The sequence below is a fragment of the Micrasema longulum genome, unplaced genomic scaffold (assembly GCF_059751315.1).
Source record: "Micrasema longulum isolate JH-2025_06_02 unplaced genomic scaffold, ASM5975131v1 h1tg001772l, whole genome shotgun sequence".
NCBI lineage: Eukaryota > Metazoa > Arthropoda > Insecta > Trichoptera > Brachycentridae > Micrasema > Micrasema longulum.
The window spans coordinates 84541-100984 of record NW_028278947.1 but is presented as its reverse complement, the minus strand read 5'-3'; the positions used below and the strand labels follow the sequence as shown (position 1 = coordinate 100984).

Genomic DNA, 16444 nt, shown 5'->3' with positions numbered 1-16444 from the left:
TATTACAAAAGGAATGAATAACATCAAATAGAAGGAACAATTTATGAAATGTTATATTTTGTTCATTATGTTGTAATAAATACACATTATTAACATTTAACAACAGAGATGAAGAACATGTGAGATAAGGTAATATAGAAGTCTAGGCGTCTACATGGCTTATGACCTGTCAATGGATGGTTTAAGTGGCCACTTTACACACTGTTTAACATTCACCATTTTGCTTTTATTTTAACATCTTTATTCCCTAAATTCATTTATCTGTTGATGTTTGTGAAGTCAAAGGGCAAAAACCTTTATTTAGCGGGTGAGATTCATCTAATTGAATTATTTCACCTACATACTAGGCAACGCCTGAAAATGTTATTTTTTCAATTTCTATACCTTTTCATGAACCAGGTGAATTGAATTAAATTGAAGGAATATAGATCATCGAATATGGGCAGAACGGTGAATGTTACACAGTGTATAAAGTGGCCACTTAAACCAGCCATTAACAGGTCATAAGCCCTGTAGATGCCTAGACTTCTATATTACTTTCTCTTTAATGTTCTTCATCTCTATTGTAATATGTAAATATAAACAGCTCCCCAGGAAGTTGAATCCAGTCCTTGTCTACAAAAATTTAGACAAACTCAAAACATGGTTGATAAATACACATAAGTATAACGTCGTTTTCGTCTATCATCTCTATCTGGGGTAGGAGCTCTCTGCATTGACAAGTATAAACCTCACACTCGTAAATCAAATTTATAAAACTACGATTCTTAGATTTAAGGAAACTAAAAAAAAATAGAATTAGCATTAAATAATAATCTTATGCTTGAATGAGTCATATTTTTACTTGTTATTTTTTAAGATACCTTACGTAAAAGCAAATGATGTGAGCAACAAAGCCTTTTTTCGGGGTGAATTGCAAGGGAAGTTTTAGAAAAAACATCCCCTACGGCTTTCCGTACTAACTGTATTTCCCAAAGGTTAGATCGTTATTTTATATTTCTACCCTATTTCTCTATATAACCCCATATGTTCAAACATATGTCTGAAATCTATCATGAATATTGCAAGGACTTCCTAACCAAAGATATAAATTGTGTCGATATGAAACATGTTTTATGCTAATGAGCAATTACAAAAAAGCTTTAAAATACCATAATTAACACTAGTGGCATTAATTGTGAAAGCTTTTCGAAATATTAAAATTCATTAGGCATCTTAGTTGAAATTTCATTTATGATTTCTTTATTTTTTCATAGAAAAAATGAATATTTGCGTTCATAAGAACATATAATTATAAGATTAACCATAACATCATAAGACAAACCTAAATATTTAATTTTGAGGGGCATTTTCAACGAGTTGTAAATAAATCATTATTAGAAAATAGGAATCAAGTTGGGGCAGAGCGGGATTCAAACCACGGACCTTTGATCTATGAGTCCGAGACACTAGCCACATGACCCAGTCCCGATTCCAACATTTGGTTATTTGGTGTTAATCAGTAATTTTATTTTATTACTTTAATCTTGTGTATTTCTGTACGATATATATATTTTTTTTTTGACAAAAATAATTATTTGCGTTCTTATGATTTACCCAAATATTTAATTTTGAGGGTCATTTTCAACGAGTTGTAAATAACTCACTATTAGAAAATGAAATCGAGATGGAGTAGAGTGGGATTTGAACCACGGACCTTTGGTCCGTGAGTCCGAGACACTAGTCACAGGACCACAACCCGACTTGTCAGAGTCTTCAATAAAAAGATTTACAGATTAACATTTTTGTGCATTAGCAATATAAAATGTAACTTGTCCCATATGAACTTACGACAGGATGCGTGCAATTGAAAAAATCCAGTAATCAAGGGAGCTTTGGCAACAGTTAAAATAAATTTTCAATATCCTTGTAATCGACTTATATTATTTAAGTAGAAAAAATCCATGTCACTCGCATTAAAGTGTGGCACAAGTTTGCATATTGAGAACAATGACCCCAAATATGCATTCACTTGCTGATCGGTCAACCAATAAAAAAAGTTGAGCGATAACATTTTATGAATAAGGTTATTATTATGGAGATATCGCCAACAGGTTATGTGGTGGCTCCACAAAGTGTGCTGTGAGGAAAATCTTTCAACAGTAAGAAGCAACTGAAGAAGAAGCAACCACGAAGACTGCCAAAAAAACCTCAACAATCCCGAAATTAACGGATCAAGGTATTTGCAGAGTCCGTTGCTTGTCTCTGCAGGACCGTCGTTGAACATCTGAAGACTTTTAATATTTACACAACTTCATGAACGTGTAAACGTCAAAAGTATCTTTTTAAATTGCCCATAGAATAGTAACGTGATATTATTTAAGTTACCCATTAAGTCTAGAAATTTTTCGTTAAGACACATTTTGTTTAAAACAGACTTGTTTTACACACAAACGTATAAAATATTTAATACTTAATTAATATTTATGGCAAAACATATTTATGGTGACACGCAATTAAAATAATTTAACCATGCCTACATATCCTATGCCAGTAATTGGTAAATATTTAGTTGATGTAATTAATCACTCTATAAAAACAAGGACATTACCACAGTCATGAAAACATCAATAGTTTTCCCAATACCAAAAATCAAGAATACTAAATAAGACAAAAAATTCAGACCTATCAACACGCTTCCAAAATATGAACAACTGATGGAATTTATTGTAAAAAATCAACTGGTTGAATTTCTAGTCAAAATTAATATAATTATTTAAAAACAATCTGGATTCAGGAACAATCATTCATGTGAAACAGCTCTTAATACGGTAATTGATGACTGGAAGGCAGAAATTGAGAAAAATAAGCATGTATTGGCGGTTTTTCTGGATTTTAAAAGGTTATTTGAGACAATCAATAGATCAAGAATACTAGAAAAATTTAAATTAATTGGAATAAGGGGAAATGCCTTAAATTGATTTCAAAGCAACTTAAATAACAGATATGAAATAACGAAAGTTAAAAATATTATTTCAAATCCAATAGAAAATAATTTAGGAGTACCCCAAGGCTCAGTGCTAGGGCCCATATTATTTATGATATACGAGTACACAAATGACATCAGTGAATCTCTTAAATATTGTAAGATTCAACTTTTTGCAGATGATGCACTGGTTTACATATCAGGAGTTAATAATGATACAATGATAAATAAGATCAAGTACAATTTGGAAAATATATCAAAATGGTCAAAAGTGAATAAATTAAAATTGATTATCTTTAAAACAAAATATATGAATATAGGGAGAAAAAGTATACCCCATGGATACAATATTATTATTGATAATCTAAATATAAATTCTGTGGACGAAATAAAATATCTCGGGGTTTACTTGGATAGATATTTGAATTTCAAAACACATTCTCAATATGTAACAAAAAAAAACATTTATAGGAAGATTGCGAAATGTAATATATGTAAAGAGTAGTGTTCTAATATATAAAACAATCATATGTCCACATATAAATTACTGTTTTTCTATTCTTTTTTTATGTAATGAAGAAGAAATTACAAAACTACAGATTCTTCAAAATAAGGCGATGAAGACTATACTGAAAAGAAACATCTATTTAAATGTAGAAAGAATGCACAAAAAATTGGCTTGCTGACAGAAAGCAGCAAATTAAATATGATGTAGCAATTTTTACGCATAAAATAATTAAGGGGATGAATAAAATTGAAAAAATAATAAAAATTAACCAACGATGTCATACATATGAAACAAGGAATAAAAAAAGATAAGATTACAATGAGGAGAAAAACAGAATCTCAAAACTCATTGTACAAGGGATTGAAGCTGTACAATGAGTAACCTGAAGAAATAAAAGAGATAGAAAAGATCGAAACATTTCAAATTAATTTGAAAAAATATGTAATACAGACATTTTGATAAAAAATTGTAATCTTATTAAAAGTTCTGAAGATGTTATGAATTAATTTAATAAAGCATAAATAAATTAATAAATAATATTCAGGTGTTTTTCAGTTCTTTTTTTTTCCATTTGATGATCTTCCGGGTAAGTAATGATTTTCCGGGAGATTATGGAACACTTTTTGAATAACGTAATTCAATGTTTGTTCTCCGAAGTAATTTGTGTTTCAGAGAACGACCAGGAAACCCTTACTTTTCAGTCTACTGTTGTGAATGTCGGAAACTCTTTTTATATATTCCGGATCGAAAAAGCAATCTACAAACAATTTGAAGTCACAAAGTTGTTTTATCGGCAGAACATATAATATGTAAACAATTATATGTTGTTTTCTAAAAAAGTTTTCTTCGCTCAGTTATTAAATGATATCATTCATTATTTTGTAAAATTGAAAGATTTAAGAAACGAAAGGCTTTGAAAAATAATTTCCTAGTGCAGGACATGTCCAATTTAGCTCATATTTTTAAACGGTTTAAAAAGAAACTCTTTACAGTAAGTTTTAAATTGTATTTGGGCTAGATGTTTAACCTTCAACAGGCTCTGTAGCTGCAAGACGTTCTATGCGCGTAAACCTTTATTTTTATTTATTTTTATTCTTTATTTGGATAACCAACAGCTACATTTGTTTTAAATATGAAATAAAACAAATTACAAATAAGCAAATTACAGGTTATCACAAATAATATCACAGTAGTTAAAAAAGATTCTCGAACATAAAATACACAGTAATTTAATGTAAATCCGAAAGAAAATAAAACATACTACGAATTATTTTGAAAGCAAACGCCGTACATCATTTTGATTATTTGCAAATAAATGTATGTTTATTGATTTAGTTATTACATTAAAATTATAAAATATAATAAGATGAAACAAGAGGTATATGAAGAAAAAGGTTATTTCTTAAAACTTTGGAAGGAACATTAATAGAAAGTTTGCAAAGTAGTTCAGGATATTCGATTGAACCAGAGACAATTTTCAGTAGATAAATTATATCCGCTATTTCACGACGTTTTTGCACAGGTGATGTTTTTTTTACATATTTGAATATATTGATCGGATTTCAATTCAAGTTTCAACTGGAAACTCATGAACTTTACGAATTGAAAAAAAAAAAAATCAATGCGTCATATCTGCACATTGTACATTGGATTCCACATTTGTGACGCATTTTCTAAGTTGCTTCGCATTAATATACAATAAACAATTTTAAATGTCTACCATGGTGAACGAGGTAGAGCTACGCATAACAAAGCCAAACGCACGCGATGACTTTTTTATGATGCTGTCAACATGGGCGTCGAAAAGTAATTTACTATCATGAAGGACATCTTGATCCTTTACACATAATGAGCGTTGGAGGTTTTGTCCCTTAAGCACATAGTTAGTAGGTAAAAATTTTTTTTTTTTTTTTTATTTGAAAATTTATTTATAAACCCTTACGGATTATAACATTCATTTTACATAAAAAAATATATACATTTTTCATTTATACTCTGTTGTTTAAAATAATATTTTTAACATCTTTTGTAAAGTTTGTCTGAGTCTTTTGTTTAGTTTTGTCTGGTAGTTTATTGTATAATTTCAGTCCCTGGTTCATTAGTCTTGATTGTCCTTGTCTTGTTTTAAAAAGTTGTATATGGTATTTGTCTGATATTCTCGTATTATGTCCATGTTGACTACATTTTTTTATTAGTTTTAGTTCTTCGTCTACAATTACATTAGTGGCTAATTTATGGATAAATTTTAATGATTCTAGTTGAAAGAGTTCAGTTATATTTAATTGCTTAGTTTGTTTAAAAAGTTCTCTAGTTGCAGTTAAATAGGGAAGGTCATATACTAACTTTAATATTTTATTTTGTTGTCTTTGTAGTCTATTTATGTCATTTTGATATCCTGCTCCCCATAATAGTTGCGTATAACATATTTTAGTTTTTACATAGGCTTCATACATTAGAATTTTTTCCGTTTTTGGAACAAAGTTTTTGATTTTTAAAAAAAGACTCGATAATGTCGCCACTTTGCTAATTAAATTGTTGATATGAATTGTCCATGTTAATTGTCTGTCTATTGTTAGTCCTAAGTATTTAACATGTTCAATTTCAGTAAGTCGTTCATTATTTATGTAAGCATCTACTTTATGACATTTTTTTCTAGTTTCAAAATGGATAATATTGCATTTTTTTTCATTAAGTGTAAGTAAGTTTGTGTTTGTCCATTTAGTCAACATAGTTAGGTCTTTGTTTATGTCATTGTTTGTTAATACGTCTGTTTGATTTTTATAGAATAGTCCAATGTCGTCGGCATACATAATAATTTTTCCCTTGAAATTGTACAGTGACAAATCATTAATGTATAAAATATATAATATTGGACCCAAAATGGATCCTTGGGGTACTCCAAAATTTACCGTTTGCAAAAGGCTTTTTTTTTCATTTACATATGTATACTGCTTCCGATTTGCTAAATATGATTTTAATAATTTACTTTCTTGAGATTTTACTCCTATGTCGTTTAATTTTTTTATCATTGTCTCAACATGAACCGTATCGAAAGCTTTTTTAAAATCTAAGATTACTCCCGTGATTGGGATCCCAGTATCCATGTTGGTTTGAATAAAATTTATTAAATTCACTAGGGCTGTTCCTTTGCGACTAAATGTAATAACTTAACACTTAGAAGGATTAAGGTCCAAGCAGTTGGAGTTGCAGTAATCCTCCAGACGGTCAAGATCTGTTATGTGTTTGTTATATATTATTTGTTTGCTGCGCTGTTGATAAATTCTACAAAAATTGCGTAACTTTTATTATTCTTCATAATAATAATAACAGTACGACTAAAATCTTGTTGAAATAACTCTTGTAATTAACAGTTTAAATTAAATAAATAATTAACCAAGCACATTATAATAAAACAAATAAACTGGCATAAAAAGTTGATTATATTACTTTGTTTTCTTGGATACGTATTTTTAATTCAACCTGTTTTACATCCAAATGGCTTCCTTACAGTTGAAAAGATTTTCGTCTTCTATATTTTACGGAGCATCCTAAACATTTCGATAAGGATCTACTTACAGCTTCGCAGGTATTTTGAACTTTATCTGATATTTGGGGGTGTGAAAATCGGCGCTTAATGTGGTCTTAACACGGTATACACGAGATAAAAAATATTTATGGGCATGTACGTAAAAAAAACTTAATTTATTTTTTTAATACCGAGAAATAAATACATTCAACAATGTTTGAGTATGTCCAAATGCTTGCAGACTGGCTGGATTTCCTCTGTAGGGAATTATTCATATTAAAATTTATTTCAACAGAGAAATTAAGGTATTGTTAAGATTATTGAAGCTTCCACATTGATCCAAAAAACGTATTATGTATAAAGTTTTATTGTAGCATTATTTTTCCTTTTCATTATTACCTAGCTAAATACTAGCTACTTTATGTTTATGTTAAATTGTTCTTAATTTAACTTTGTTATACTTATATTTAGAGCATACTATTTGATCACTTTGATTGTTACCTTTTATTTGTCATCTTGGATATTTTATGTTTATTTTTTAATTTTTTGTAGTTTTTTTTTTAAATTTATAACTTTAACCAATTCGTTTAGTTTTGATAATTTAGTTGAATTATATAGTTATATTTCATATTATATATGACATAATGAATTGTTCACTGCTGTGATTATTTCTGTTATTTTTTTTATTGTAAAAGGTTCCTTGAACCGTTAATATAAAAAATAAATAAATAATAAAACTAGTAGATTAAAAAATAGCAATCATATTTGAATAAAGCTAGCACATTGCAGTAAAACGTGCAGATTACAATAAATCAAGCACCTTACAAAAAAACAAGGACATTACAATAAAGCAATCATATTAAAGTATAATAAACAGATTTAATCTTATTAAAAAGCATCGTCTTTAATAATTTTCTGTTAGCGATGATGAGATCAAATTAAACTGACAAGAAGTTTTGTTGTATAGGTTGCGAGTAAATTACTAACTTAAATATCATGTTAAGCTTTAATAGGGCTACTATTTCAAACGCTCTTGCGGTCGTAGAAAACGCTTTTATATAGTGTATTTACGTACTGCGTACGCTTTACAAAAGCGTTTTCCGTGACTACGAGGGCATTCAAAATATCACCCTAGATATTTGAATATGGTAATATGAAATATAGACAAGACTGGGTGAATTTAGGCGTTGTGAAAAAATTTGTTGAATTTACAAAACTATCGCGTATCGGTTGCGACGTTGCGCTTAACGTCTGGTACCAGCGCTGAACGGAGAAAGTATGGCTTGGCTTATTTCCGTTTTGTAGCGGATAGTGTTGTGTTACTCTAGTGATTGTAGCTACTCTGGCGTTGGATAGGTATATAGAACAAATCAGTATTATTACGATTTCAGAAACAATTATCAAATTAATTTTCATTGTAAAATTCTCAACACCCTCATAGTTGTCATTTTGAGATTTCTGAAAACAATCTCAGCGTTAAATATGAATTATTTAAAAAAAAAATATGTATGGCTTAAACCAATTACAATTGTAACATAAAGAAACAAATAAACAAGAAATTGAACAATAATAACAATTAACTATAAAGCAAAGCTTCTCTCGCTAATTTGTCATAAAATACTGTTTATTCAATTTTATAACTCAAAATCATCTTCCCCTTCTTCTTCCCTTAAAGTACTGTTTTATAAAAAATATTGTAATCTTGACATGTGTAATAACAGCAAAAAAATTAAGTCTTAAAGGAGCACAAAATATCTGTGAGTAATCATTGACTGTCAACTTAAATGGACCAAACATCTTGAAATATTTGTTAATAAACTGAGATATTTAACCTATGTGTTCAAACGACAAAGTATTTACGCCCAACTAGATACTATTTAATGGTATATCATGCACTTGTATAGTCATTGCTTTCCTATGGAATAATTTGATTGGGAGGAACTTACAACAACCATATTAAACCTTAAGAAAGTGTTCAAAATTTACATTTAAAATAATTCTTCAAAAAAATTGCACTTTTCTCTCTTTCCAATTGTTCGAAGAAGCTAAACTTTTAGATATACGACAAATATATTGTTTAAAATATATATTTTTGAACCAAAAATTATTTACAAGTAATTCAAATAGATCAAGTCAAATATGGAATCGTGTGTTAGAAATACCACATTTTAAAACACAGAGACATGCATATAAGCCCGAATTTTTTCAATTCCTTTTTAACTGATAATATTTCATTGATCTCAAACTTTCAAAATTTTCCTTCTTTTAAAATACATGCACTTTCCTAGATTTAAACTAAAGATATGAACTCTTTTTTTCGATGATTTTTTTTTCTCTTAATAATGAGGAGTATTTTTAAGTTAATTTGTTTCCTATTTTAATTATAATAAAAAAAATACCACTTTTGCAGAATATTTTATTTCCTCTTTATGTTACATAAAAATAGTAAAACTGTCTGTTTATTATAAAAGCGAAAATTCATAAACATTTCTTGTATACACACGAACAGGTAATGCCTTTGTGGGATTTTTGTTTACTGTTTTTACTGTTAATATGTATTTCATTTCTACGTAATTATCCTTTATTTTTTTAATACTCTGTTTTACCTCTTATGCAAATTCATAAACATAATATTTCGAGCTCAACCATGCCAATCCATCTTCATCCCACACTGTTTCGGTGGTCGAAAGATCAACGAAAAGCCGGATAATCTATCCTAAAGAATTCCAAGAATAAATAAATTCCTTTTGATAATTAAACATTGAAATAAATAAATACTAACAAATTTTCGTTTCTGTGCTAAAGTAACATTATTTTCGTTTTACAGAACACGTAAAATGAATTATCAAAATGTCAAATATTTAAATCTAATTACTCTCTATGCGAAATTGATATTAAACTCTTCGAAAATTTGTGTGGAGTTGCGTTGTAATTATATTATCATGAACTCTAATATTTTCATAAAATATTATCTACCCCTTAAATAACGTTCCTTCCCCGTTTAAAGACTATTTAAAACGAAGTAATTATGTATTTTGATGGATCAAATACCTAACGTTAGCCCTTAAGAAGAAAATATTTATTTTGTACGAAATTTTTGTGTATTATAAATAAAATAGTACAAAAACATAAAACTTAAATTTGTAGAACTAACTTTGTGGTTTTCATAATATCAAAATAAATGTAAAACAACTTCTTTTTTGAAAATGAAACAGAATACAAAATAATACGAGATGGAAATCTTAAAAATTAAAAAAGGGTAAAGTAAGAAAAAAAACAATATTTCTTAAAGTCCACTTCTGTCCAGTTTAACACATCTTATCCATTTCACTTTACACTTCCCGTCATTAAAATAGCAACATGACAAAAACTATTGTCTTATAAGCTCAATAATATGCATAAAAAGTGTACTATTTAGTTATCACTGTAAGCATAAATAAGAATAGAACTAATCAGTTAAGTATACTTTAAAAAAGAAGTTTGTATAGCTTCAAAACAAGTCAGTAGAGAAAAAAATTAAAACAAATTTATTTTGTTATTATATAGAACCATTAAATTAACTTAAAAGTTCCAGTAGCTAGTTTATGTTCAATATTACTTAATCTATTTGGTCACAAATCTTAAAATATTTTTTGTTTTTTTTTTGCACCACAACAGGCCAGGAGGCCCAATTACAGTAGTGAATTACATCACAGAACACCCAGGCTTGACAAAAATCACATTTTCGAATCGAATCGTGAACCTTCCGTGCGTGAGTCAAGCGTCTTGACGACTACACCACGGAGGCCGCCAATCTTCATATTGTTGTGTTTTACCTGAATTAAATTTAATTATATTTATCAACTATGCCTTCCTTTTAACATATTCAACTTTACTTTTTAAGTATAAGTTTTTTAAGTATGTATTACATTTTGTACAAAAGTTGCGACCGTTAATAAAATAATTAAAACATGTATTTGATAACTTGATTACCAAATTAATATTAAATAAGACATTTTTATTTATAATAGGCTTAATTTAATAAAAATCATCATCATCATTATTATTCCTCAGATTCCGATGCATTGGTACAGTAATTGCATCGTATCTTGTTTATTTTTGTTACATGAAATACGATGTCAGTCTCACGCTTCAGATATAATGTCAATCAGTCCAGGGACTATGAAATATTCTAGTGTAAAAACACCCCTTTAAACCAAAAAATCGTAACCATGCCGGGAATCAAACCCGAGACCTCTTGCATGGGACGAAAACGCGCTGACCATTACATCACGATGGCGACATAATTTTTTTTCAAATTAAAAAAATAATCTTAGTTACTGAACGCTTAAGTTCTTATAATACATAACGTTAAAATTATCAAACTTTAGAATATAATGTTAAATCTTTGAACAACTTAAAAAAAAATCTAATGTATTTTGCTATTAATTCAAACAGGACAAAACATATCAATGTTTTGTGATTTTTTGTAGACAGGCAAAATTTCCTAGCTTGGAAGTTGTTAAGATTTAAATTTATTGCAACCGAGAGGCAAAACATTTTTGAGAAGGTAATATGAAAGTCTGGGCATTTACAGGAATTACTTCACAAAAGTCAACAGATGGAAGAGTTAGAAAAATATGGATGTTTAAATAAAGGCAAAATGGCAAACGTTGCGCAGTGTGTTAAATAGCCACTTGACCCCTCAAATGGCAAGTCATAAGCCCTATAAATGTTATTTGCTCAAAAATATTTTCTCTCTCTGTTACAACAAATTTAAACTATGAATACCACCCAAATCTCAAAATATGGCCATATTGTGTAATTTATTGTGTGTTTTTAACATACTGTGAAAAAACTCCCTTGAGTCACTGTGTGGTAAACTGAAGTTACTTAAGGTTAACTTTAGGTAACCTGAGGCAAGGAAATGATCGCCAGATAAACACTTTTTTTTTCATCTTATTAAAAAAACATCTCTGTCTTGCTAAGTGATCGAATTAAAATACATATATTTCTTTCAAATTAATATTTGTATATATTTAACTCAAGGTTCTAGATATTTTGTTATGTTCAAAGATCTTGAAAAACAAAATACTTTTTTTTACTTACATGCGTTTTTTGTTCTTCTTATACACAAGGGTCAGTCAAAAGGTTAATTGAAGTCTTGGAGACTGAAATCAGGCATTCAACTTAGATTATTTTATCATCTGGTTTTAAGACTTGACTCAAAGATGTCGCGAGAGACGGGAAACCGGTCATTGGTTATTTAATGTATTTAAGTACTAATCGTCTTTAATTTCTGTAATGAATCAAAATTAATTATAACAGTTATAACTATAACAATTATAACAGTGATAATTGTAAAAAACGTATGTTTTGTATTTCTTGTATCATATTATTTGCGCCCTAAGTTAGTTATGGCTGTTGTCTGATAAAAAACGAGAAAATCACTAGAATTTGCCATTTTTACAGGACGTTTTTTTAATCGCGCTTTTAACAAAATCAGATAATGAAAGTGGGAGAAAAAATCTCTTTTCACGTTTTTGATTAAAAATTACTGAAAAGTTTTACGTCACTGAAATATAATTACTCTTCGACCAGCAGATTACGACGCTAGAAGTTAAATCTTAACTTATGTAGATAATATTGGTAATCGAATATATTTAAGTATGGTCAATTCTTTTAGTTTAAAGATGAGGGATAAAATAAAAAATAAGATACTTAAAAGTTACAAAAGTTAAAAATACAATCATTTCATTTCACATAAATTAAGATGTATTTTGTTTTTTTTTAAGATTAATAAATTTGTTTTTTTTAAATATAATATATTGATTATAATGACATAAAATGTTCATTCCATTTAAAGATTTTTTAATGGTCATATTTGACCATTCGATGGCATTAATTTTTCCTAAATAATGTCATCATTCTTCCCGGAATGAAATTAAGATTTTTATAATATACGAATACCCGTCGTAATAAAAAAAAATATTTATTAATAATGTATTCGTGATTTTCGTATTCATAAAATAATAAAAATTTCCATGTAGGTGAGCGACATTCATAGAAACATTTGTGTTTGCTTCTAGGTGTCTTGGATCAGGAGAAAGGATCGCCACCTTTTGACAGTAGGCCTTACAACATACACATCCGATGAGAGATATCAAGCAATACATTTTCTTCATTCTGAAGTAAGTTGTCTGTATTTTATTGAAATATTATTTTTAACACATGAAAACAATTAAAAAATGTAAATTATTATTATTTTTTTTTAAAGTTTTTATTTTTCAAAATTTTTATTAATATTTTATCCTGTTAGTTATCTCTACATTGTTAAATTAATATTCATGTTGTTGTTTTTATGGTAGAATTGGCTCTGCACTATTAAACCACTTTACTGGAATATTTATTTACAATATATATATTTAATTATGCTTTTTTAATTTAGTTCATAACATATAAATAACTAATAGAAACATTTTATAACTTTACGATTTTTTAAAAAAAAAATCTAGGAACATTTTTTTTTTTAATTTTTAATATTTCAATCCTTTTTTTCTTTTTTTCTTTAGGTAATGCATTATATAGCTTCAATCCCTTGTACAAAAGTTTTTTAGGTTCTGTTTAATAGAAGAGAATATGGAAAGAAAATTGTTTTCAGGCGTTGCCTAGTAGGTGTATGGGTTCAACCAGATGAATCTCACACACATGATAAAGGTTACAGCTTCTTTACTTCGTAAAAGTCAACAGATGGAAATGTTTAGGAAATGTGTATGATTAAACATGGACAGAGTGGTGTATGTTACACAGTGTGTAAAGGGGCCACTCAAACCAGCCAGTGACAGGTCATAAGCACTGTAAATGCTTAGACTTCTATATTTTATTCTCAAAAATGTTTTCATTTTCTGTTGCAACAAATTCAGATCTAAATTACTTCCTTCGGAGGAAATCCAACCTGCCCTCAAAACATTTGGACATAAATATTTCTCGTTAATTTTAAAAAGCAACTCATGCAGCTAAATTGAACAACTACTATTTAATTTATCTGATTTGACTACCTTGTACATTCTTCATTCATTAAACTTATCCGTTTCTATGGATATATTTTTCTTAATCGTAATTATTCAAGAAAACAGCCAAAAGGTTTTGTCATGGAAAGTTTTATTAAAAAAATGTGCGTTGCAGAAGATCGCTATAAATACGTTTTATTCACCGTAATATTCGCTGGAATGTGAAAAATTTGGCGAAAAGCTGTCGTTGAAATGGCGAGACTTGGTCGATTTTATTAAACTTCCAGGATGGAGTTATTGGGATCCTTGCGGGAGATAAGGCTCGCATTAAAAACTTTACACATTCTGGAAAATTGCTTCTAAATCAGCAAGAAAACTCGTTAACCCTGCGGGGAAAATAAATCCTTGTTTGGGTAAATAGGACCCTACTGTGGTTAATATTGCCCAGGATATTTATGGTTGGATAAAGGAAAACACGGCCAGATAAGAAAAAATGTACGATAGAAACAAAGTGTATTAAATGTGTTTTTAATTCGATTAAAATAACAATAACACCTTTTCTTAATATTGAAAAACACGTTTTTCTGCAAAACACTAATGTATAAACGTTACAAAAAACGTAATTAAATGTTTCTATTGAACAAAGAAAAAGAAAATTTCGTTGAATTCTTGTGTAAAATTAGCTTTCAAATAGAACTGAGAGCGGCTAGTAGTAGCAGGAGTCACATTCAATCGTATGAAGGCTGTTTGCATATTAGTAATTGATTCAGTAAAAAACAAATACCGCCTTTATAACGCATGCATAACACCTATTCTCCACTTATTCACTTACAGCTAATCTACTAAACAAAATGGATTTTTTACTTTTGAAAATAGACGCTCTGTATCTGAATTATGCTATTTTTATAAATTACTGAAAATAAAGTAGACTCTTTTAACCAGCTCTCTTAAATAAATTTTAATATCCTCTTGCGGGACAAGAAAAAAGGATTTTTTATTTATTTATTTATTCTTGCACCACAACATGCCAGAAGGCCCAATTACAATGGTGAATTACATCCCAGAACACCCAGGCTTGAGAAAAATCACATTTTATTTTTTTGTGTTCTCACCGGGAATCAAAACCGGAACCTTTCGTGTGTGAGTCAAGCATCTTGACCACTACACCACGAAGGCCACCATTTATTCCATATGTCAGTCTGTAGCACTTACTATGCACAACACTCTTTCTTCTATCGTTCTCAAAGTATATTGCTTTTTATTCATCTTTTGATATAATTAACAAACCCCTTAATTTATTTGAGAAATAAATTATGAATCATTCGTTTTGGCTGCAATACGCTCCCATTTACTGTTTAATAATGCTCACGCTTACACAAACCTGAAAACTTACTCCTACACAAATACACACAAACACACCTCTACACTTACTCTCTCACAAATACACATAAACACACCCTTTTGTTTTACCACAATTCATTTTTATTAAGAAACTTCGCTGTTATGTTATAATATCAATGTAGACTGTTGGTTTCTGTAAAATAAATAAATAATTCATGCATTTTTTTTACGTTTATCGTTATTTTAAGATTAATGATGAAATAATAATTACTATTAATCGTTGAAATAGAGTTTTAAATTTGAGCAGAAAATACTTACTTTTAAAACGTTTGTTTTTATTGTTAAATAATATGCTGGTATTTCATTCAATGAAATAGAAACTAAGAGAAATGACGTAATTTTAATTTTATTCAAACAACTTTGAAAATAACCAGAAATCACTATTTACTTATACTAACCAATCAATGTACGTATTTTGTACGACCGATGAATAATAGTATTTATTATTAATAAACATATATTATAGGCGAAGTATATATTTTTTCGTTTGGGATTTTTCCAGCTATTTACATAAAAAATTAGTAGAAATGTATTAACAATACTAGAGCCAATTAAATAAATCCACTGTAATTCTAAAGTAGAATTAAAAATGGTTTACAATAACGTATGGTATAATAAGGTGGGGACGAGTCTTGGACGTACATTGTCGCTTTTGTCAACGAAAAACTGTGACGACTGTGGAATCATCTCCCATCCACCATCAAAGATGTTACTACATTATCTCTGTTTAAATCACGTCTGAAGAAACATCTCCTTTCTCTTCCTTAATCTCTCCTCCTTTCCTTTTTCCTCTTTCCTCTTTCCTCTTTTTTCCCATTGAGTAATAGTTTCGATTTAAGGTAATTTATAAACAAATACGTTTATTTCTATTTTTATATATCTTTAAATTTTTAATCTTTTTTTTCTATTGAATATGTTCTGTAACTTGAATTATAAAAACATAACTTTTATTTTATTGGTTGGTTGGAAGAAATTGCCATTTGGCAATAAGCCCGCCAATGTACAAATAACATTATGTACAAAAAGTTAAATAAATAAAAAAAAAAATGGGAATT

At 28.7% G+C, this 16444-nt stretch overlaps 1 protein-coding gene across 1 annotated transcript in view; it reads left to right on the top strand.

Annotated features, from left to right (window-relative positions):
- LOC148274047 (lachesin-like) overlaps window positions 1-16444 on the top strand; it is a 122993-nt gene that overhangs the window by 84920 nt on the left and 21629 nt on the right. Inside the window, exon 4 of the mRNA XM_088237705.1 lies at window positions 13068-13169. Within this exon, the coding sequence (XP_088093831.1) occupies window positions 13068-13169 (102 nt within the window). The remainder of the gene's footprint in view (window positions 1-13067; window positions 13170-16444) is intronic.